This window comes from Aphelocoma coerulescens, chromosome 1A (assembly GCF_041296385.1).
Source record: "Aphelocoma coerulescens isolate FSJ_1873_10779 chromosome 1A, UR_Acoe_1.0, whole genome shotgun sequence".
Classification (NCBI taxonomy): Eukaryota; Metazoa; Chordata; class Aves; order Passeriformes; family Corvidae; genus Aphelocoma; species Aphelocoma coerulescens.
Window position 1 is genome coordinate 7,917,888 of NC_091014.1, and position 23,127 is coordinate 7,941,014.

A 23,127-nucleotide genomic window follows, 5' to 3' on the forward strand; every position below is an offset into this window, starting at 1 on the left:
AATCTGAACATATCTAATTGAGAGAAAATAAAACTGCACAAATAACTGGCTTGAAAGCTAAGATTAGAAATAGTTAAACACATAGGTCATGGTATTACCTGCCACAGTGATCTGTGATGAAAACAACAGACTTCAGGAAATAAGACATTTCTAGATTTTCAGGAGTATTAACAACTTTGAATGAGGCTAAATGCCACACTTCCTCAACCCTCCTTACAAAACAGGAATGTTACAACACATAAAAAGAACACTTAATTTTTAACAGAAGAAACTGTTAAAGTGGCCCTTCACAACACAAAGCCACTCATTAAAGCTGTTTTTTAGCACAAAGGAAAAGAACAAACTACACATATGAGATGGCCCAAACAGCTGCCCCTACTTTGTTTTGCTTAACGAGTTATCCCGAGGCAGTTTCCCCTGGCACAGACACAAAACCTCAGAGCTCTGCTCGTACTGCTGTGGGCTCCAGCCTCATTTAAACACAAGGCAGAGTCCTGGAGCTCCTCGTGTGCAGAGCACCCACTGCAAACATCTCCAGCACCACTCCCAGCACCTCCTGCAGAATGCTGACATTCACATTGCCTGTAATGCAAATACCTCTGAGCTTAAATATCAGCCGAGATATTTCTGAACTGCCTTCAGTGCTCTTTCCATGAGATAACCCCTGCCTCAAAAGGGGTGAAATGCAATAATCAGTCAGTCATGGCTGGAAGAAGGATCAAGCATGTCTGCTAGTCCCATCCTTCTTATGTTTGAGATAATCATGGCATTTTGAAGACAATGAGTGTTTTTTGAAACTTCCTTGGCTGAATACTGGCCTTTATGAAGACAGCTGCTTTGAGAGAGCTGCATGTACAAAATGCCTTCACTGAATAGCATCACTTAACTATGCAGGCATTTTCTTAGATTATTTCCTCTTGTTTGGAAGCTTAGCTATTCCAAATACCTTCAATTTTATATTAGCTTAAGTTTAGGGATGTCATCATTGCTGCATATTAACTCACTGGTAAAAAAATCCAATTACAAACTCAGCCTAGAATCCAGAATGAAATGCAGCAGATAGTGCTAAAATCTTTAGGAATTAGAATAACTGCTGATAAAAAAGCCATTATCTTTTCCTGAATGCTTGGTTGCACAAATCCAACTCAAGGTGAGAACAAACAAACTTGGGAGAACTTCTTTGGCATAAACTTGACAAGGGCCTATATAAACAGCTTTTCAGAAGCCTAGCTCAGGTCTGAAATCTTGCAGCAAGAGGATGAAAAAGACATCCAAGTTACTGAGCCTTAATTCCCTCTCACGCTCCTCTACGCACAGCCCTACATACCAGAATGACTTAAAAACTGGGAATGGAAAAATACATGGACTGAGAAAACCACAACTTAATGTAACATGGCAGGGCTGAAATGCCCTTGAAATGACAGGTGGAAATCCAGGATCCTTCACACATTCCTATTTGGACGGGATCAATGAAAGAATGATGCTTTCCCTGGAGAAAATAGGGGATGCAGGACCTCTGGTACCAAGGTGATCTGCTGTTGGAATTTCTTCTGTTTCACTGGATAAGTCAACTTGGGTCAAAGGATATCTTCTGTGGAGCATTCCATCTCACTGCTGGGTCAGCTGCTCTTGTCCCTGTCTCTGGAGCATCCCCAAGCTGGGGAAGGCAGGCCAGTACCACTGGAGGTGGAGATTAGGCTGGGAAGCAGCAGGTTGGTCCCTCAACCAAGGTGAGGACAAGAACATCTGGGCCTGGTTGCTGCTTTTGGGATGGCACAGCCTGGGCCTGCCGTGGATTCCAGCTGAGCCTGCTTAGAGGTACAGAGTGCAGCCAAAAAAAGGGTAGCTGAGAGTCTCCACTTATGGGACCAAACCTCTCTTTGGTAAGAGAACCAATAATATTTACCAGTTTCATTAAAGATATCCTCACTGCTTCCTCAGAGGGTGGAAAGCTCAGCAGAAAGGGACACTGTCCCCTGTGGTCACAGGAGGAACATATGTATCCTCCTGATGGAAGAGTGGCATTAGCAGCTCAAATTTGTCTGAAGCCTTTCCCAATTATCAAAACCAGGTTGTGTGAAAAGCCCATCTGTACACCGAGCCAAAAACATTTTGCACCTAAAAGTAATTTTAAAAAATAAGAGATTGGTAGCTTTAGAATAAGGAAGCTCTTGAAACCAGAAATCCAAGATGAACTGAAAAAACAGCTCTTTAATCCAAAGTTCTGTATATAAAGAAGTAAATTTATATTGCAGTTGAGGCCACAAAAAAATCCCAAAATTAACAGTAGCGGATACATAGCTCCAGCTGCAGCCAAGAGTGCAAAAACAGTTTGCTGCTAAAAGGAGCAGAAACTGCCATAAGTATTCTAGAGAGCTTTCCAGTTTGCTGGATTTAAAGTGATTTCACTCCAGTTAGTGAGGGTGAGATATAAACACCAAGGGACCGGAGAATTTAAAAATGCACACAAAGGTACTTTTAGGGAACAAACTCTCAGCAGGTCTCTTTGGCCATGCACCTTGCTTGTCAAACAAACAGTGGTGGAGGAGAACAGCTCCTCAACCTCGCCAGCCCACTCACTTGAGGAAGCTGCACTATTCAATACTTGTTCCGTGAAACCCCCAGATTTCCCCTGGCCTCCAGCCTAGGAATGGAAAATGGAAAATGTTACAGGTAAAGCAACAGCTGGAGCTGTCCTGAGGTGAGAAGATGGCAGAGGATATAGGATCATTCAGGTTGGAAAGGACCTTTAACATCATTGAATCCAAATGTTAACCCAGCACTGACAGTCCACCAGTAAATCACGTGCCCAAGTGTCCCATCTACACATCCTTTCAATGCCTCCAGGGATGGTAACTCCACCACTTTCCTGGGCAGCTTGTTCCAATGCTGGGCAACCCTTCTAGTGAAGGAATTTTTGCTAATATCTGATCAAAGCCTCCGCTGGTGCAACTTGAGGCCATTTCCTCCTGTCCTATATCTGGAAGAAGAGCCTGACCCCCACCTGGCTATAACCTCCTTCCCTAGAGTTGTAGTGATAGGATCCCTCCCTGAGCCTCCTTTTCTTCATCCTCAACTCCCTCAGCTGCTCCTCATCAGACTTGTGCTCCAGCCCCTTCCGCAGCTCCACTGCCCTTCTCTGGACCCCCTCCAGCACCTCAATGTCCTTCCTGAACTGAGGGGCCCAGAACTGAGCACAGCACTTGAGGTTCCTGATGTCCCTCCAGTCTGGCGTTATCCTGGGAGGCTGTCCTAGGTCTTTTTCAGCAGGGTGGTCAGAAGTCCTTGTGATGAGCCCTGGGGACAGCAGTTTGCCCAAGGAAAGGGCAGTAGAGATGCAGCTCAGAATGAGGAACCTCGTGCCACACTCTCAGCCAGAGAGGAACTCACTGTTTCCATCTGCATCTTCCAGTCTGCTGCTGCCAGCCCAGAAAGGCTTGAAAAAAGCAGTTTTAACTGGAGCTCATGATCCAGGGTGGAAAAGCCACCATGAATGTCTGCTAGTAGGGCCCTCAAGGAGCTCAAGGGTGGCAGGGCTTGTTTCCCTGCTCTCTGCAGGACAGCAAGCTCTGCCCACAGCACCCTTGCAGTAACAGAGAGGCTTTACACAGCACCAGTGGGTACTCCTGGGCTGGATGTGTGGCTTACGCCACAGGGCAGGGACACCCAGAGACTTTACTTTAGAAAAAATTCTCTCCCCTGCACCTTTGTGCTGGACACACCTTCCAGCTTTCAGACCAGACCAGGGTACAACCCTAGACACATCTTTTTCTCTGTATTTCAAGCAATTGTCCACATTTCCATTCACAATTTAACCTGCATGGGATTTATGGGCCAAAAGAATGGTGCTTTAGCTCAGAGGGTATGTGGGACAGTCAGTGTGGTCCAGGTCATGTGTGTGGACCCAGCTGGAGGGCTGCAAAGTATGTACAGAGGGGAAAGGAGGCACATGGGGTGTGCAGAGGGCAGCAGCCTCCCAAAGGGAACAATCTCCCCCTTGCAGGCAGATGGCAAAGACTTGAGGAAGAAGAGAGTGTGTTCACACCTAGGGAGTGATGATTTGGATGCAGGCAGGGAAATGTGGCAGGGTCTGGCCAATTTGGCTGGGCTGCTGCTCGTTGTTATAGCAACAGGAGGAGTCTGCTGCCAGCGGAGAGGATGGAGCCGAGGATGGGGGACATTTTTAGAAAGCAAAGGAGAGAGTTTGAATGGGTAGAGAGAGGGAAAAGTTGTAGGTATGGAAACCAGGATGGCAAATGCAGGCAGATGAGCGGGATATGTAGGAATGGAGGATTCTCCCCACTTGCATTCTGATGGTCCCATTGCACTCCTTCCCTGGGGCAGAGGGAGGGTCTGCCTGGGGTCTCTCTCCTGCCAGAAAGGGCTCCCAGGCCACAGGGGGCACATCAGTGCTCTCCTGAGTGACAGCAGGATGAACACCACTGCTACTGGTGTGGGCAGTGGAAGGCAGCAGACGGGGGCCAGCACAGGGACATGCTTGCTGCTGGAATTGCAGCAGGAGGTAAATCCTCTGCAACGACCCCAGACTGCAACAGAGTGGTGGCTGTCACCACGTAAGGTGAAGGACTGGCTACTGGAGAAGGCTGTTCCAAGCACAGCCCTGGCACAATTGGGCTTATCACATCTCCAAATCATCCTGAGAACGCCTTGGATCTCTGCAGGGATCTGCCGGTGGATAGCCCCAGGGACTCCACAACAGCTATCACAGACTGCTCCATGGCAAACCAGACCGAGCGTTTGAACACGAGACACCAAACACCCCTTTGTGAATCCAGCTCCTGAGTTACTGAGGTCTTGAAACACACTCAGTCAAGGCTTTTTAACACGGTGAACCAGCGATGCCTTAGCGGAAGTGTTAATGACATCTGCATAACAAAAATCACGAAATTATAACGCATTTTCCCAAGAAAACACCAGTCACTCAGTCCCGACAGCTCAGCGCCGCGGTGTTTTAGAGGAAAGCCCTGGAGGGAGAAGGCAAGGCAACCCCTCGATCCCGCTCCGCTTTGCCCAGGAGAGGGCAGCAGCCGGTGGGAGTTGAGCGGGGGCTGCGGGAGCATCCTCGCTGCATCCCGGCCCTGGCAGCTGCGCGCTGGGTAAGACCTGGGTAAGGAAACGCCTGCACGGCAAATGCTTCGAAGAGGCTTTTTATGGCTTTAAGGAGCGCAATTTGAGTTTGCCCACGCATTGCTTCTATGTATTTTAGGCTTCTTGCTAATCATAGAATGGCTTGGGTTGGAAGGGAATTTAATGATCACCTAGTTCCTGCCCAATGGCAGGGATGCCTTCCACTAGACCAGGCTGGTCAGGGCTCCATCCAACCTGGCCTCGAACACTTCCAGGGATGGGGCATCCATGACTTCTCTGGGCAACCTGTTCTAGTGACTCACCACCCTATGAGTTAAGAACATCTTCCTAACATCTAGCCTAAATCTCCCCTCTTTACTTTAAAACCATTCTGCTTGTCCTATGACTATCTGCCCACATAAAAAGTTGCTCCCCCTCAATTTTTTAAGACCCCCTTAGGTACTGGAAGGCCACAATGAGGTTTCCTCAGAGCCTTCTCTTCTCCAGGCTGAACAACCCCAGCTCTCTCAGTTTGTCTTCCTAGAAGAGATGCTTTTGCCCTCAGATCATCTTTGTGGTCTCCTCTGCACCCACTCCAACAGCTCCGTGTCCTTGTGCTGGGGATCCCAGAGCTGGATGCAGCATTGCAGGTGGGGTCTCACAAGGTCAGGGGCAGTAGAGAAGGAATCAAGGAACAAACTTTTGCCATCCTCCTTTTCACCCCCACAGGGTTTTTCTCATCACAGTCCTTCTTTTTAAGTAGGGCTCTGAGATAAAAGCTTTGAGATATCTACATTGGTTTCTCATTTATGCTCTGTCAGACAGCCACTCAGAATTTTTATTCTCACCTGCTCCTGGTCCCTGCCTACCCAATATTTCCCATCTCCACTCCCCACATAGCAAGAGCTTGGGCTGGGTTTCCCTCCACACTGCAGTAGTCAGCCTCAAACGCCCATTTTAGGATCCATCCCAAGGATTCTCTGCTAATTAAATGCTTTTCATTACAAACCAGCCCTGGGAAATAATCCAAAGGCAGGGAGGCCTGAATAGGCAGGAAGAGCTTGGGGTGAAAGGAAACAATAGGAAAGGAATCAAAAACACAATGAGGCTTCAGGGGAAATAAAAAGGCACATGGTACATTAGATGTGAACACAGATGCAGGCTGTGTGCATCATCCTCAGAGTTGATGTTTAACCTTGGGTACAAGGTGGAAGCCTTCATCAGTCAGGCACTTGCCTTCCCACTGTCTGTTCCTCCTTTTTATCCTTCCCTGACAGCAATCCCTGCTTTCCAGCATCAGGACTGAGTGGGTCTAACTGCAGAGGGACCTGCAGGTAGTTTGCAGATCATCTCTGGTCTGGTTATCATAACAATTTCCTAATACACAGAGAATAGAGTTCTTGCTATAAAGCAGAAGCAGCTCCCTTGCAACAAGAAAATGATAAAAAATGCAAGATCTCTGTCTGAAGAGAATTTACTCCTTGGTATTTAGAAAGTTAATTCTATTTGTATTAAAAATGAGAGTAAAATTTCCCTAACAAACCAGAGGTTGTGATGTATGAGGCCCACTGTGCTTAGCAAATTCCCCAAATCCACTTTGTTGCTGAGCTCAGCTCATGAAGGTGGTTCCCTGAAACTGCATGGAGCAGAATTCCACTCAGATTAGCACCAAAATGAAGCTCAATGAAGATAAGTGCTCAAACTGCACAATAGAGAAAATCACCCCGTACGGCCCACAGTGATGAAGGACTTTCCAGGTTTGACAGCTTAAGTTTAGGGGGTCTCTCTCTTTTAATGCTGCTACTGATGAAAGCAAATTCCTGATTAGCTTTTCATCAGAGAATATTTTAGGTTTCATTTACCAAAGGAAGGACAAATAACCAGCTGGACACAATCCCTCCAGGGAGACCATTTCAGATGGGCTGGTTTGCCATGTCCTGACTCCAGAGCCGGCAGGTTTCAGCACTCCACAGGCAGCTCCCTCTGCCTTTCCATACCAAGCAATACATACCTCAAATGAACCCCACTAAGGGGCTTAGGCTTGCTGGGTGCTCTTTAATTTTTGAGCACAATGAAGCAAACTTGGCATTTAGATTGCATTATTAAAGATTTGTTTCCAAATAGCTGAAGAGGGGGAAAGAAACATGTTTCTCCTTCCCATTTAATCAGGCTGAAGTTTCCATGTGCCAGCCTCAATCTCTGTTAAATTGCTCATGCCATCCACCCGAGATTAGACTTGGGTGCATAATAGGAGTTAATGCCAAAAATGGTTACTCAGATAATTAAGTACTATGGCTGTAGCAGTGGGTGATTCTGGCTATTGGAGCCCCCTCTCAGGTGCTTCACATCCTCCTCCTTCCCTCCCACCACTGTGGAGATGCCACCTCCCCCCTCCTGCTGGTCAGCATTTGGCTTGGGGCAGGTCCCTCCTCTGCAGCCCCCTGCAGAGGCCCCATGTCCCCTGCAAGGAGCTGGGCTGACTCCATGGCACTGAGCACCACAGCCAGTGGGCACAGTGCAGAGACGGGCTCTTTATCACACTACGAACCACACAGACGTGAAGGGCCAAATTTACTAAAGGCATCCAGGTGCCTCATCTATCCTGGGATGCAAAACTCCATGAAAAAGAGCAGGTGGTTTGGAGGTGGCATTTGAGCTGCCCAGCTTCAGAATCCATGCAATGTAGACAATGTTCTCTACGAGTCAGGCGTTGTAGGCTCCTCCACAGTCAAAGGAAGGTAACCACACTCCACAGGGCTGACTGCTCTGCTCTGGTATCAATGAAAAGTGGCTGATTAGCTCAAATGCATGTAGCTGAGGTTCAGAAGTCAGCCCAGAGAACAGAAGCAGTCCCTGCTAACCCCAAAGAGGCACCGCAGGCCATGGGATGGACTCACTGCAGCCCTCACCTAGGACTGCAGGACTGCAGCAATGCCAAAACATGAGCTGTGGAACACAAGCACTGGAGTGACAGTCAGGACATCTGTGCTCTATTACCACCACCAAATACTTCCTCTGGCCATGGTTTCTGCCACTTCCATCGAGGAGAGTCATCCTTAATATTGACAAGAGCACCACAAACTCAGACAGATGAAAGATTCCAAATAGAGCACTGTTTAAACTGGCAGGGGGAGGGGGAAAGTATCTTGTATTTCCACTCTTCCAGATCTCATCAAGCATTTGTGCTCTTTCTACTGCAATGCCTTCAAAACCCAACTTGCCCTCCAGTTCTTCCCCCCAAAGACATCAGTTCTGATCCCATGGAAACTGCACAGCAGCAGCTCTTTGGTCTCCAGTTACTTTCTTAAGTGAAACTGGTCACAAGTGCCACCAGGCATTTTAGGTTACAGACACTATCCACAGAGCCTTTAAGAGTAGCTAAGGAACCTCAAGGTACTTCTTTCCACATAGCTATGGCATGACACAACCCATCTACCTATGGCCACAGGAGCACAGGCAAAGCCCCCAGTGGACTGGTGCTTGCAAAGCCTACATGACAAAACCTATTAGCTCAATGCAACCCAAAAAAGCAGACAAAAGGAGGATCATCTTTTCTTCTGGACATGCTACAAAAGCAGATCACGTGCCCTCACCATTTTCTTTCTGGAGCTGGAGTGAAATATCAAAGGATAATTCAAAGCACATTTTGCTACACTTGAGGTAGGAGAGCACAGGGCAATATCTCCAACAGGCCATAGAAACTCACCCCTTACTAACTCTCTGTTCTTTCTTACCTCCCCTGCATTTGAGAGCTCCTGGAGCAGGTCCAGCATCATTGCATCAGCAGTACTGCCAGGACCATTCCACATGCTGAGCAGTTCCTGAAGGAAAAAAGCATTTCCTGACATCTGTTCTGAATTCACTGCTCTCCTCCTCCTCCCCCACTTCATTTCGCCCCGTGCTCCTCTCCAGCTCCCCCTCCATTGCCACCTGCCTGGCTGACCAGGGCTTACCAGTGTGAGCCGAGGATCTTTGTGGAGAACTGATGGCACACACCTCTTCCAGCCCTGTTCATCCCCTGCTACTTTTCCTGTCTGTTGTGGACACAGGATTTTGCTCTTTGGCACTGAGCTGTCTGACCCTAACCCAGCAAATCATTTGTGCCTGTGCTTTCTTTCTCATGACCAAGTCGTTCCTACTGGGACCACATGGAGCATTGGCTAAATTAAAAGGACCATTGTAGGACTTGAACCCAGAACCAGGCTCAATACTCTCTTCTCACTCCTGTTTGAAATGGAGCTAGGCTGACAATTCCAAGGATAGGGAATGATCTCCACAATTACTTGACTCCCATCAGAAGTTTTCCCTCATGCTCTGCCTCATTTTGTGCTACCTGAAGAGCTGCACAGCCCTGTTAAAAACTTTCTGCATCAAATATATTCAAAAAATTATATTGCTAAGAGATGCAGCAAACTCTTTCTGCCAACTTTTGCACATACAAACAGGGATGCAGGGTTTTAGGGAACCAAGCGCCATCATGATCTTGATACTTCCCCCCACACTGCAGAATTTTAAACAATGCAGATATCTCAGTGCAGCTCCCAAGGTTTTTTTTTTGGCAGGATATAACAGACACCACCACATACACCAAGCATGTAGTAGATTTTATTAAGCATAACTTTGGTTCTAAGTATTCCACCCTCATTCTCGTAATACCTTTAGTTAAAAACAATTATACAAGAGCAAATACAAAAAATATTAAATTATGAAAACAAATCCATTAAGGCTCCCTTTTTATATTTATATATATTTATATATGTACACTCAAACAAGTGCAGATATTAACAGAAGGTTAAAGCCACAAAAATGCTAAAAAATTTACTACTATACTATCAAAAGCAAGAGTTTTAAAAAAAGTACAAAGTGGTAAGTGAGCGATTTTCAAATCACTGAAGTATTTGCTGGATTGCTTCAAAACCCATACAGCTTGAAGGGCAGAGCAGGAATTGCTTACGCTCACTGCCAAGCAGTTTCTTACTTGAGTAGCCGCACAGGACACTTGTGGTGTGACTAACTGGCCACCCATTGAAGGGTTGCCCAATCCTGACTTCAAAGACAAGCTTTTGCCTGGGAAAATCAACATGAAGGTGGCTGGGGTTCCTAGACTAAAGGATTAGCAGGATTCAAAGATGTTCTAACACACACGTTGATATTCTGTTCACACGGAGAGTTAATTCCAATGAAAAACAAAAAACAACTTCATGCTGTATGTACAAGGAAGTTTTCTGGCCTGCTGTGTTCCAGAAAGAGAAACTCTACCCTGAACCACAAGCTAACCTGGGGAGAAAGCAGACTGCCTTCAGCCTTGAGGGCCCAATCCAACACACCCATTGAAGCCAAAAAGGGGGTCTTTGTCCCCCACTGTCCCCGGTGCCCCCAATTTCATTTCCCTGTGCACATGTGGTAGGATTGCCATGATCACCAAGGGGAAATGGCTGACACGAAATGATTTGCTCAAGCCAGAGGAAGGGTTCCTCACTCACTTGTAGACTTTTCCTTACTGAGCAGAAGGTTAATGTGGAGGTGAAACCAAGAGGCAGGATGTTTGGTAGGCTGGGAACAGCTAAGATGAGAGTGGAATGGAAGGCTTGGACATAGTGCTGTCTGAACAATATGAAACAAACTCAGTGCAAGTGTTGGAATGATGTGTTGCCAGAGAAGATCCTCTCCTGCCAGAAGGGAAGGAGAGAGGGAAGAACCTGCAGCATTCAGGGTGTTCCTTTGTTGAGATGGAACATGGAAGAGTCTTACATTTGGCCTTTGTCTTTTGTATGTCTATAATCTGAACAGTCTGTTAGACCATCTTCACATTTAACCTTCTAGACGTGAGTCACACTGCAAGCCTAAATCAATGGCAATATGCTTATCGCAATTCAATTTACCCTCAATCTGATTATGTCCTCACAAAAATGCCTGTATTTGACAAATTAAAGTTTGTATGTAGGAAACATTTCTAATTGTGTTTTGTCCCAAGTGCTAATCTGAAACTGTATTTAAAACATCCAGTACTTACAGGAAAGGCAAAAGGAACTATAAAAACCAAACCAACAACCCTCCACCACACCTTTACAATACAAACATGCCACTGCTGATATTAATTAAAAGTGTTCTCAAACATTTATGTCCAATGTAATTACAAAGTAGAAATTATTGTGTTTAGCATCCTAAGGCAAAGGCTAGGGATTAGATCCTCAGCTGATATGGATGAACACAGTTTCAGTGAGAGCTAGGACTGTCCTGACCAAGGAAGACGAGGATTTCTCCCCAAATTGTGAAGATATATCTGTACCCAATCACACCAGGTAAGAATCCAATTCTATAATCCTACATAAGCAATCTGTTCCCCACTCCTCATCCCAGGCTTTCCTGGATAACTAGTAGTCATAAGCATGAAGGATCAGATACTGTCATCCCCGTGCAAGCTGAGCAATATTTTATTTAATGGCAAGTCACAGGGGCTACTTGCAGAAAGGCAGAAGATGACAGAATTGGACCCAAAGTCTCAGCGGTAACACACTTCCCTTCTTTCTTGAGGCTAAATGAAGGATGGGATAAAATGAATTTCATTTTATGCCTCACTTTAAGGAAAAAAAATTTCATTTCAGTAGATTCCAGTAATGGTTTGGTCTGGTTTAAACACTTCTCTACTGCAGAAACTGCAACATGTGTCTGCAAGTAAAGAGTAGGAACAGACGGCAGATCAGTTCCAGCAAATGAGTTCAAACACTACCAAGTAATGTGTTACCACTGTACTCTGTTCACCGTGTCCTTGGAGGAGAAAGGCCACAACACCAAAGTAAGCAGGATTTCAAAACATGAGAAGTAGAGGACAGATCATTTTGCTTTGAGAGGTAAATTCACAGGTAGCACTGTACAGGCCTGTACACAACAGTGTAACTTTATAGACAGATAAATCAGCCTCTGGAGTCTCCCTGGTGAAAGGATCATCAGATTTTCGCTCTTTCATAGCCCAAATTCTACATGCCAAACAGCAAGAAATGGGCTTTAAGGCTGCTTAACTTTTCACTGCTGGTGAATTTTAAGCATTCTCATCTTGCCCACACCTGCCTATCCTAGTGGGGATGGGCAGCAGTAATCAGCACATCTCATATCCTCCTAGATTTAGTAAAAATTCCAACTAAACACAAATTATTGTGGGATATACACAGCCTGTAGGTCTAGCTGGAGGAAATCTACCTGCACAGCAAAGCTTCATAAGATATCACAGGAGGATTTTTGTTCTGTTTTAAAGCAAAATATAATCTGTGTATCTCCACTAAACTAGGATCACAAGAGTTAAAGCAGTGCAACACTGAAGGAGTTTCTCTAGTATCCCTGGTTAAAATCTCTGAGAAAGCACATCAGCCTGGTCCATGACACTGAACTGACAAAGACACTCCTTATCCATTGATCTCAGGACTGTATTTGGCAAGTCGATCTGTTTACGATACTGTCTTTTTAATCCACACGTCCCAGGAATTAAAAATCTCATCTTCAGTAAGTGTCAGCTGGATGCTGTTATTTCCCCTCGTGAGGAGCAAATGTGAGACAACTTGCAAAAGCCTCTCTCTGCAGGAAAGCTGGAAGTCTTAGTGCTGGCTTAGGCGCTGGCTCTAGGAGTCTGGTGCTTCTGTTGCTTCCTGGACCGTCCTCCTCAAGTTGCCCTTGACTTTGACAAATTCGGGCGCATTTTCCTGCTCTTCCTGTATCTTCTGCTTCTCCAGTTCCAGCTTAAAAGGGAATCACATGTTAAAAAAAAAAGTATAGAAAACACATCATTGAAACAGAAGACAAAAAACTAAAGGTTTCAATAACTGGCCATGCCAAACCCTTTAAATTGCTTCCTTTCTTTGTCTCATGGAAAAGATAAAATTGCCTTTCTTTGGGAGTATGTGTTCTCATAAACAATAAATCTTTTCAAATCCTTGGCTCTAGCTTGTTCCAGATGTCCACCTTTGCCAGACAGACAAAAACTCTGCAAAAGCCCCGTATAAGAACAAGACAAAGAATTTTTAAGAATTTCTTGGACATCTTCATTAAAGAAACAGTAATTCCCTTCTCTGGCTTTTACAACAGAACAAGGAAGAATGTGCCTCATGGGAGAACACATGAACAGCTACTACTGAGCACACTTGCAGAACTGATTTCTGAGTGTTTAGGTATGGAGCTCTGTATCTAACTTGAGCCTCTTTAGGAGTATCTGGTTTGTCTAGCACAAAAAGCAATAAAAAAACCAAAAAACCTTCCTTAGCCATTCATTTTTGAGAGCCCATTAACTGATGTTTTAACCAACTTGGAGCTCCTGCCCATGCAGACACTTGACATTTCCATGTGAGGAATGGAAATGCTCTATGTGGCAAGGCTGTGCAGTGCCCATCCAGCACAGGCTCACACATGGCACAGAACATGGATTGCTTAGCAATCCTTAGGGAAGGCAGATGAGCTCGCAGAAAGAAAAAAAACCCTTTAGAAAACTAACAAAAGTGCCTGAAAGGAGCTTTTTTTTTTTTTCTTAACAGACCAAGGTCTCCCTGATTAATGGGGACCACGTACAGCTCACCTAAATAATCTCTCCTTTGTCTCTGGTTCACCCACAAGGGACATGCCTTGCTTCCATAAATCACAACAATGTCCCTCCATGAGTCGTGTTGCCAATTAATGCCATTCCTATGATGTTTACAAAGTCACAGCACTGTCTGCAATGGGCAGGCTTGTCCACTTCTAAAAGAATTTTCTAATCTACATAATCTACGTTGGATGGCTCAGTTTCAAATTAAATCTTCCCACAAGCTGAACGATTCAAAGCTGGGCCCTTAACAGAGATTAGAAAAATGACAGGATGATACACTTAAAAATACAATAGCTTTCTCCAAAAATATTCTTAAGCCTAATTAAAACAAAAAAACCCAACCTATAATAAAACCTAAATAAAACCTAAAACCTAAATAATGATTGGATTACATTTAATTTTTAATAGTAATTATTTGGTTTAATTGATTTCTATTGAGAAACACAGGAGATACTGATTTAAAGCATTTATTTATAGCATTCATTTATTTAAAAATAAATGCATTGCTCAATGCACAGTGACTTCTCTGATGAGCTGTTTCACTGTAGAGATATTCCCTCGCAAGCACATGAAGTGCTTCCAGAGGCACAGAGAAATTTGGCTGGCCCTGTGCCTGGCAAAAAGCTTCACCACAAGGAACTCCAACTCCACATCATCTCCACACCCAGGGTCTGAGGACCTTTTCTTTCATTTGAAAACACCAATGGGCTCACACATTTTAAGGCTATGAAAGATCTTTTTAAAGTAGTCTAGTTTCTTATATAACATAGGAGAATCAATTGATTTTTAAAAATTCATTGAATGTAGCTTTGATGCACTACAGCCTAACAGTCATTCTTAGTGGATCATAGTTAGACTACAAAAATTAACTAAATCACCACAGTTTCAATGGTTAAATAGTGTCAGTGCTCCCCACACATTCCTGTTGGTTGGTGCAGGATTCATTTGACCAAAGGCAGACCCCATATGCAGTTTCTATACAGTAAGTGATAACAAACAGGTAATTAAAGCCTGTGATTTGACTTATCCTAAGAAATATCTGCATTTAATCAGGGGAAATATGAGAAATATTGGCTGCTGCTTCTTTCCCATTTACAAAGAGAGCCTCAGGTGAGGAGCTCAGATGCAGATGTGTAAAGGTCTGGTATTCCCCATCTTACCTGCTCCAGTTTCTGCTGCCTTTTCAGTAGCTCTATTTCCAGGTCTGACTTCTTCTTTTGTGCTTCTTCTTCTTTTTGTTGTTTAATAACTTGATCTCGTTTCCTTTTCTCCATCACCTTCTGTAGCTCTGGTTTATTCTGAGGTGCAAGACCCCTTCAAATTACATGGTGGGGAAGAAAAAGAGAAGTTTCAATTAGCAGGAATTCACACAGAATTGCAGGCAGCTTTACTAAAATTAAGTAGTTGCCTATTTAGATACATTGGGATATAAATAAATAATTAAAAGGAAAAAATATTCAAACATTTGCCTGGTTTCTAACCAGTACCCTAAGCTAGAATTTAAGCCATATAACCACCAAAGATATTTCCCTTTAATGTGTATGCTGGTATTTCTCCTGTATAATTCATTAACTTTCATCTTTAGTCTTCACTGTATTCTCTCAATTCCAAAAGAATGCATTGAAAAAATCACCACAAATCAAGACACTATCAGAGCTAGAAACAAAGTTTGGACAAGAAGAATTTGCTTGGTGGCCAGTAATTCAGAACAGCTGTGTTCAGACAGTCCTGTGCAGGGTATCCTGTCCACAGAAGTTTGCATGGACAAAACTAAAAAGTGGTCTGTCACACTGCTCCGGGAAATCATGGATTCTCTCCTTTCCTTGAAAATATAACTGCTTTACCCATGCCTGGCTGTGAAACTGTTTCCAGTGAGAGCTCCCAGGCTACACTAAACATCACAAAGAGCCTAAGACAACAAAAATCCAGAATAAAAAAGTTGCTGTCACCTTGGAGACCAGACAAAGCCTGGAGGATTCTCCCTCTGATGAGCCTTTAGGTGCTACATGAACTGAATGTTTTGTTCAGCACAAATTGCTTTCCAAGCCAGCTACTCCAGAATGAGAAAGCTCACTCCTTGGGAAGATGCATGACATTATTTATACAGGCACACACTTGGATACTCACTCCTACTTATTTTTGTGACTCCAGGTATTTCTTTTATATCTGTAATGCTATGATGGTTTCAAAATTTGTTATAAAATTCAAAGCTCTCCCTGTTATTCAGGTATTAGCGTAACTTAAGGCAGAGCAGAGAGATCTGAAATTTGTGTTTGTTATTATTGTCTTTCCTGTGAAGACTATTATGTGAAAGCATCCAGCATTAAGTTTAATATCAACCATTTTTATTTTAACTTTAAGACATTCAATAACCTGATTAAGCTTTCAGAAAGCATATTTTTACCCTTCCTACTTGCTATATATCTGTGGTTGCCTAATTATTCATTAATATGCATATCTGACAGCATGTCCAATAAAACATTAAAATGCCATTTTATGGTGGCATCTAGGAATGACTCCATATATTATGCAACACTCTATCCCTGTACATACCCTGACAGTAAAATCAAATATTTAGCAACACCAAATGCTGTTCCCTATTTCTCATAATAGATCTCATGGCCTGAGTGCAACAGAAGCTACAAGACTGTGTTTGTATTTTATGTTTCATGCTATTTTAATTACATTTTAGCACGTAAAACTGAAGTCAGGCAGGAAAAGCTGGAGTCATTTTTTACTACTACTACTACTACTACTACTAGTAGTGGATTGGTGAGAGCAGAGTCAGTGGAAGCTTCCACACCGATGATCAGCAGTCAAGACAGCCACAAACCAGAGAGCAGCTGCTAAGTAACATTCTGTTGCTGCTTTTCTGACTAAGGACGCACCATAACAAAGCAGAGGCACAGACTGACTCAGATGTGCTGTAACAAAGGGAACCTGCAGAAAGTACAAGTAATCTATCCCTCCATCCAATCAGGTGAGGGTGGCAGATCTGTAACAGAACTGTAATGTCAGTCCTGTTTCCACTCTCTTATGTAAAAATGAAAAGCACCACACTGGGGGATACTGGATTAACTGGGGTCTTGTATCACCTCCTGGTGACTGTTCTGGTTAAATTACAAATCCTAAGGCTTTGATATAGAGGGAGCAAATTGTGTTACAACACAAGTTAGAGCTGCTAGGGTTAACATCTCTGGCAGGGACAGCACCAATACTCTGCAGAGCTGAGGCTGACTCCTAGTAAGTAAAAATAATTTAAGTGACCAGTGCCTTGAGGTAGCACCCCCTGAATCCTGGTTCATTTTTTTTTTTCCCCAAAACAACGACCCTTTCTGCCAGTGAATAACTACAGCAGTTCAAGACCCAACAGACACTGCTCACAGTGGGCATGGAGAATGACTGGACCAGTACTAGCTAGTATCTTCCAACATCCATTTCTGGCTGTTCAGAGCTGATGGGTCCAAAAAGTGAAGCTGCCAATGTCTACACTGTGTCTTTGCAACAAAATAAGCAGCATGTTAAGCAGACTTCTATAAGAGCACTGAAAGTCCTCCATACATATGACAGTTTGGTGTAACAAAGCAGAACACAGCCTAATATCACATTACTGAAAAGCCTCCTATCAGAGCTAGCACAGTGACACAAAGCACAGAAGACTAACCCTCCTCTAAAGGATACCAATTTTTCTGCTGGTGAAAATCCTCAAAGTACTTCATTTGTGCACCAATAAATAAGACTCTAAAATTAACAGCTGTAGCTAATCAAAATTACAATAAGAGAAGAGAAGGTAGTCAGGGCTGCCCAATTTTTCTGTGTAATAGGATATTTTCCTAGAAGAAAAGAACTCCATACTATTTAAAAGTGCTTTATGCTTCATAAACTTAAAAGAAAAAAAAATAGTCTTAATTTATTGCAGCCTCCACATCCTCTAGATTAAGATCATCAGGAAACTTCAACTATTTTTCTTTCAATGGCTATAAACTTCTTGGTGCTAGGAACTGACTTTGATGTTTAATCCCATTAATGAAAAATAGGACAAACACCTATTTAGGCCAGTTTCTTCCAATTCAGTTGGCATTCTGTAAAATACCTCTCCTTCTTCATCACTAAAGAAATGCTATATTGTGTATACAATTCATTTAGAATTAAGTCTCTAAGCCCAGAATTTGTAAGGATTTTTCTATTACACATAAAAAGACCCATTCTTCCCCCAAAATACTACAATGCCTAAGGATTAAAAGGAAAAAAAAGAGAGAGAAAAACTGCCATAATGTGACTCTTCCTGCCAAATAGAAAAATTCAGTTGTGCTGGAGTAGCCAAATTAATGACTTTTTACTCTTCTTTATCAAGATCCTGAGTCTCAAAAAGTCAGAATGGCTGCTACCACCAGCTTTCTGCTCAAATGCATTCTGAGATACTGTTCTTCCACTTCTATTTTACAGATCCCCACACTTTGCCTTTGGAAAGTCCATTTTGGGTGTCTTCAATGCACCAAATCACCAAATGACGCCATGGATTCTGTTGGTTTAAACAAAGGAGCATCAACAGACTTGGTGCCTTTTCTTCCACCAGGTGGAATGGTGGCTATTTTGTTCATGTGTTTTCTAAATGACTTCTCTGTTGCTGAAGAGATCTAATGACAGAACTTCAGCTATTTCTGGGCCAGGTGCTCGTGTCTCTGAAGTTGATGAAATGGAGTCATGGCTGTTTACATCTCTAAAAGCAATATATAGAGCAACAGCTGTGCATCCCATCCCAGAGGGGAGCAGGCAGCATTTGCAAAACATACAAAGAAACACTTGTGCAGCAGCATAGCAGGCACCAGACTATCACACTGCATTGTGAGACAGATCAAGTACAGTTTCATGTGAAATAAACTACATGATTTCTGTGATTTAAAAGTGGCCTCATAAACTCAGCACACTGGGAATGGTGAAAGCCCACAGATTTTATCATCCCGCTGTTAACAGCAAAATTTTGTCAAATACTTGATAATGTTAAGAGTACAAGACAAATTACAGCGCCCAGGTAGTCCATATGAAATGTAATAGGGGAGAACTGAACTGTTTCCTCTCAAAACTGACCCTCTGAGTATTCACAAAAACTAAATGAGAAGCCTTCTAGAGCAAGCTTTTGCACAGCAAAATGAAATTCAAACAGAAATAAATGCCACAGTTAAGAATCAGAGTCTTTCAATTCACAAGATCTGAATCAACAGTGCCTGCTGGGTTTTGGGTACAATGTCATTTTGATGAAACTAAAACTCAAGCTGTGTGTTTGGGATGGGAGGGTGGCACAAATGATTTTTAGACTCTTACCTTTTCTGATTCATAAGCAGCTCTCTATGGAGATCTTGATGATTCCGGGATGACTTCACAGGATTAATTAATTTCTGAGGTCTAATTAATTCCGGATTGTCATCATCGATGTAGTCTGGTTCAGCCATAATCTTTCTTGAAATGGGAAATGGATCTTTGGGTTCAGTATCCTTGTTCACAGTATCTGCAAAACGGGAAAAACTGTAGTGAATCTACACTGAAAGGCCTTTTAAAGATGTCCTAAACCACAAAGGCAGCATATTACGTTGGCAACACTCATGCTTTTCCTGGATTAGTTTTGCCTGTAGAAAGTAAAGGCTCTCAGAGCAAACACCAGTAGCATTTTTTAAAATAGGCAGCAATTTCATAACAATGACATCTCCGACAGCCTTCATTCAATAACCTGGAGACAGTTTCCCCCATTTTAAGAAGAACTTGACAAATAATTTAGGTTGTGTGTGAAGATCCCTATTGATATTAATAAGCCTATTCAGATGAAACATTTTTGGATCAGTATTACTGAGACCCTAAAGACATTTTAAACACTGACTATATTAAATACTATGAATGTGTATCAAAAGCAGAGTCTCATTTTGTGCTGTCAATGTCATGTCAGCTGTGGGGAAAACACCTCTGTGGATAAGCAAGCCCTGAACTGTATTGAGAAAAAGCTTCCATGTGGAAATTGCCAGATCTGCAATTGTTGTGTTGGGGGACTGGTTTCTATGTGGAAAAGCAGAGGAGAAAAAGCTAGGTGAGATTGCTTCTTAAAGGCCATATTTCACCCAGTGAAAATCCACAGAAATCCACTGACCTGAAGGCAATGAATTGATGATTTATTTAATTTGGAAAAGTGGCACTTTCCTATCCTGCTACAGAAAATTACCTACATATCAAATCACAACATTTTGAATCAACAGCTGACAAGTCAACTATGGTTTTCAAGTTAATTTATATGTGACCATTCATACCCCTTTCCATTAAAATGCACCAATCACAAGATGATCAGCATCCAAAACAAAGCACATTCAGGAAAAATCTGTCTCTCTTCACTGTTGTGAAAACCTGCACACAGAATTTGCAGTTGTCAGTTTGATAAAACGTTGGCCCCTCAAACAGACCCCAAAAAATAATCTCACAGCATGTGGGTTTTACAGAGAAGAATCAATGGGACATGAAAGAAAAGGCGAGAGGCTTCCATTCTCCTGACTGGCAGAACAGCTGAATGCTGCACACTGTACTCACGGGGCTACGAGACAAATCAGAGAATCACTGGGGTTTGCCTTGCTTTTTCCAGTAAAAGCTGAATATGTGCTTTAATTTAGACTGTTACCAGCCCTTCCCTCCCCTTCTCACCCCATGGGCTAAAAATCCTATGTTCAGCCACAGTTTAATCCCTAAACTATTTTCTTTCAGTAGGAATCTAATATTGTTGCTCAGGTCTGATCAAAAGCCACTTGATATGGCAAAAAGATTTTCCCTTAATACTTCAGGACATTAAAACTGAACAGTACCACCATCACCCAGCTGCAGCTGCTTACAGATGAGGAAGCAAAACAACATGAAGTTTTCAGCAGATACAAAAAGGATACTCTGGATTTGAATGTGTCCAGTGGACCTGGCAGAGACCTTTCAGCTTCTTTGAATGGATGATGTGAACTGTGTTTTAGTGGTGCTACATCTCACACACCAAGTTGAAGCAACTTCAAGGAGAAACAGCTCACCATTCCTGCTCTCAGGGTGGCTCCTTCATGAGTTCTTCAAGGCAAGTTCATATGAAGCATTTTTGAGTTCTGTGGGAGTGTCAGGTCTCACAGGGACCTGTGAAACTACTATAAAAATTGTCCACAGTTCAAAACTGTGGAAGTGCATTGTTGTACATGGCAGAAACCTCGTACTGACACTGATCATGAAATTAGAATACTTCTCCTGTCACCCCTTCAGAGTCCTCCCTGCTTCAATCAAGCAACCAGCTATTACCACACATGCCAAATACATGGGATCATTGGAAAACAGGTCAGAAGAAGCTTGGAAGGCTTCTAATCCAAGCTGCTCCTGAGAGCAGGAACAGCTGTAAGATGAGAGCAGGTTGCTCAGGACATTTCCCAGCAAGACACTGAAGTTCCCCAAAGCTGCACAGCCTCTGTGGATAGCCCCTCACTTGTCTTCACAGTGGTTTTTGCTTAAACCCACATGAACCTCTAGTTTCAACTCCAGCCTGTTGCCTGTCACTCTCCAGCCACACACTATGCTGAAGAGTCTGGCTCTATCTCCTTGGAAAGCACTTCCCAGGCACAGGGGGCTGCTGTCTGGTCCCCCAAACCTCTGCTCTGGGCTGAGCCAGCCCAGGTTCCTCAGCCTCCACCACAGCTCATCTTGGGGGCACCTGGCTAAACTCACATCTCAAATCCCTCACTGTTCAATAGCATGCCATATAAAAACAAAAAAACAGCCCCCAAAACACACCACACAGCACCGTGCTGTTAGTAAGACATTTGTAGAGGTCTATTCTCTTTAGCACATACTGTGAATAAACTAGCTGCAGTTCTTTTCTTATATAAGGACATAACATTTCATACTTCCTCAATGTTAACATCAGACTTATTACAACTAAAACAACTAAAATATTACATATCCAACCTCCACCCAAAATAAACCTTCTCTGTAAATATTTGTTTTGCTTTACTCCTCTATCAGTTCTGTTGCACTGATGGGCCTGTGAGTCTTCTAGAAGCCATTTATCATCAACAGCCCTCTGTTAAAGTAAATCTAAAAATAACCTGCTGCTTCTTCAAGATAATTCTTGTTTGCTTAGGTGAAGATGAAAAATGCAGAATTACCCTACAACTGCCATAAACAATGTACAATTTTCTTGACACAAGCCCCTGAAAAACAATTTGATTCAATCATTTCTCAAAGTGTGGTGTAGTATTTTGCAGCATATCGATTTGGTTTGAGCAAGCCCTTAGAGTGAAGTCTATTTATTCTTCTTTCTTCTGTCCCATCACTATTTTTAAAACATGTATTCAACTCAGAGGTCAGGAATCGTGGTTTCCTACTGTAACATGAGCTCTACTAGCAGCAAACATGAATGAATAAAAACTCCCCTGGGAAGAGAAGTCTTTCCATGTGTGATTAAGCTGCAAATTACTTCAACTAGGATTTCCAAACAGAGCCAAGGACACAGGGTGCCCAGTTCCCACTCAGTGAATTCTCTCACACCCTCTGCAAACCTCAGCCTGGCTGCAGGCCACTGACAAAGTCCTGCACAGTCACTGTGTAATGTTGTATGAAAACAATACAATGAAGATAAGGTGATCTCTACCCACACCCTGTCAAAGCTAACATTTACAAAAGCACAGGCAAGTTTCACATAAAAAGGAAACTGAGGCACAAAGGATTCACCACACCAAGGGCAGACAGAAATGGAGCAGTTTATCCCCAGAGTTTCATTCTGAGGTTCAGGCTCACACCAATAAACCAGTCAAGCTCGATGACAGAATCCCTTAAAACTCCTTAAACAAGTTTAATCAATGTTCAAGCAATAACAATTAAGACATTATTAATTCCATGAGTCTCTAGTGCTCATCACCACAAAAGTCACAGCCCATAAAGCTGCTTTCAGATCATCACTAGGTGCTACAGTGGGACATTAATAATCCAAATAATCACTTAGCAGGAATATGCTGCCTGAAGAGCATCCGAGAGGCTCCTTTTAACCATCTGCTGTTACATGATCGACTGAGAATGCACAATCCATTGCTGTGTTTCCTCATTACCTTGCTCCAAATAAAGGAGATTGCGATTCAAGGGATGTTTTAGCTGAGCTTAGCCCAAGTTTAATACACCCACTAATTTGGCAGGTGCTTCCCAGTGCATTTGCTGAATTAGCTGTTGCACCACGAGCATCACAAGAGCATTTATCTACCTTAACTTGTCGTGCCTGAGTAACTCACAGGGTCTTTGTCCACAACCTCTTTGGTTGATGTGGATTTTGATCCACAAAGAGAAAAAATGAACTGGGGATCCTGCATGGAAGAGCAATTTTAACTCCTCAAACAACTGCAAAGCAATTTCAACATCCCACTAGACCAAGAAAATGCCTCTGTAGAAAAATTACTTCAGCTATCCTCCCAGACAGAAGTTTA

At 43.1% G+C, this 23,127-nt stretch overlaps 1 protein-coding gene across 5 annotated transcripts in view; it reads right to left on the reverse strand.

Annotated features, from left to right (window-relative positions):
• Positions 1–9,675: 9,675 nt before the first annotated feature.
• Positions 9,676–23,127, reverse strand: part of FAM107B (family with sequence similarity 107 member B) — a 59,302-nt gene continuing 45,850 nt past the window's right edge. For 4 of the 5 annotated variants that reach the window (XM_069035166.1, XM_069035185.1, XM_069035175.1 and 1 more), the window contains 3 exons: positions 18,980–19,163; positions 14,818–14,971; positions 9,676–12,818 (listed from right to left, as the gene is read on the reverse strand). In XM_069035166.1, coding sequence (XP_068891267.1) covers positions 12,702–12,818; positions 14,818–14,971; positions 18,980–19,107 — 399 coding nt within the window. In that variant the 5' untranslated portion in view covers positions 19,108–19,163 and the 3' untranslated portion in view covers positions 9,676–12,701. Of the gene's footprint in view, positions 12,819–14,817; positions 14,972–18,979; positions 19,164–19,950; positions 20,040–23,127 lie in introns of those variants that run through there. The other variant, XM_069035156.1, reaches the window with a different exon arrangement.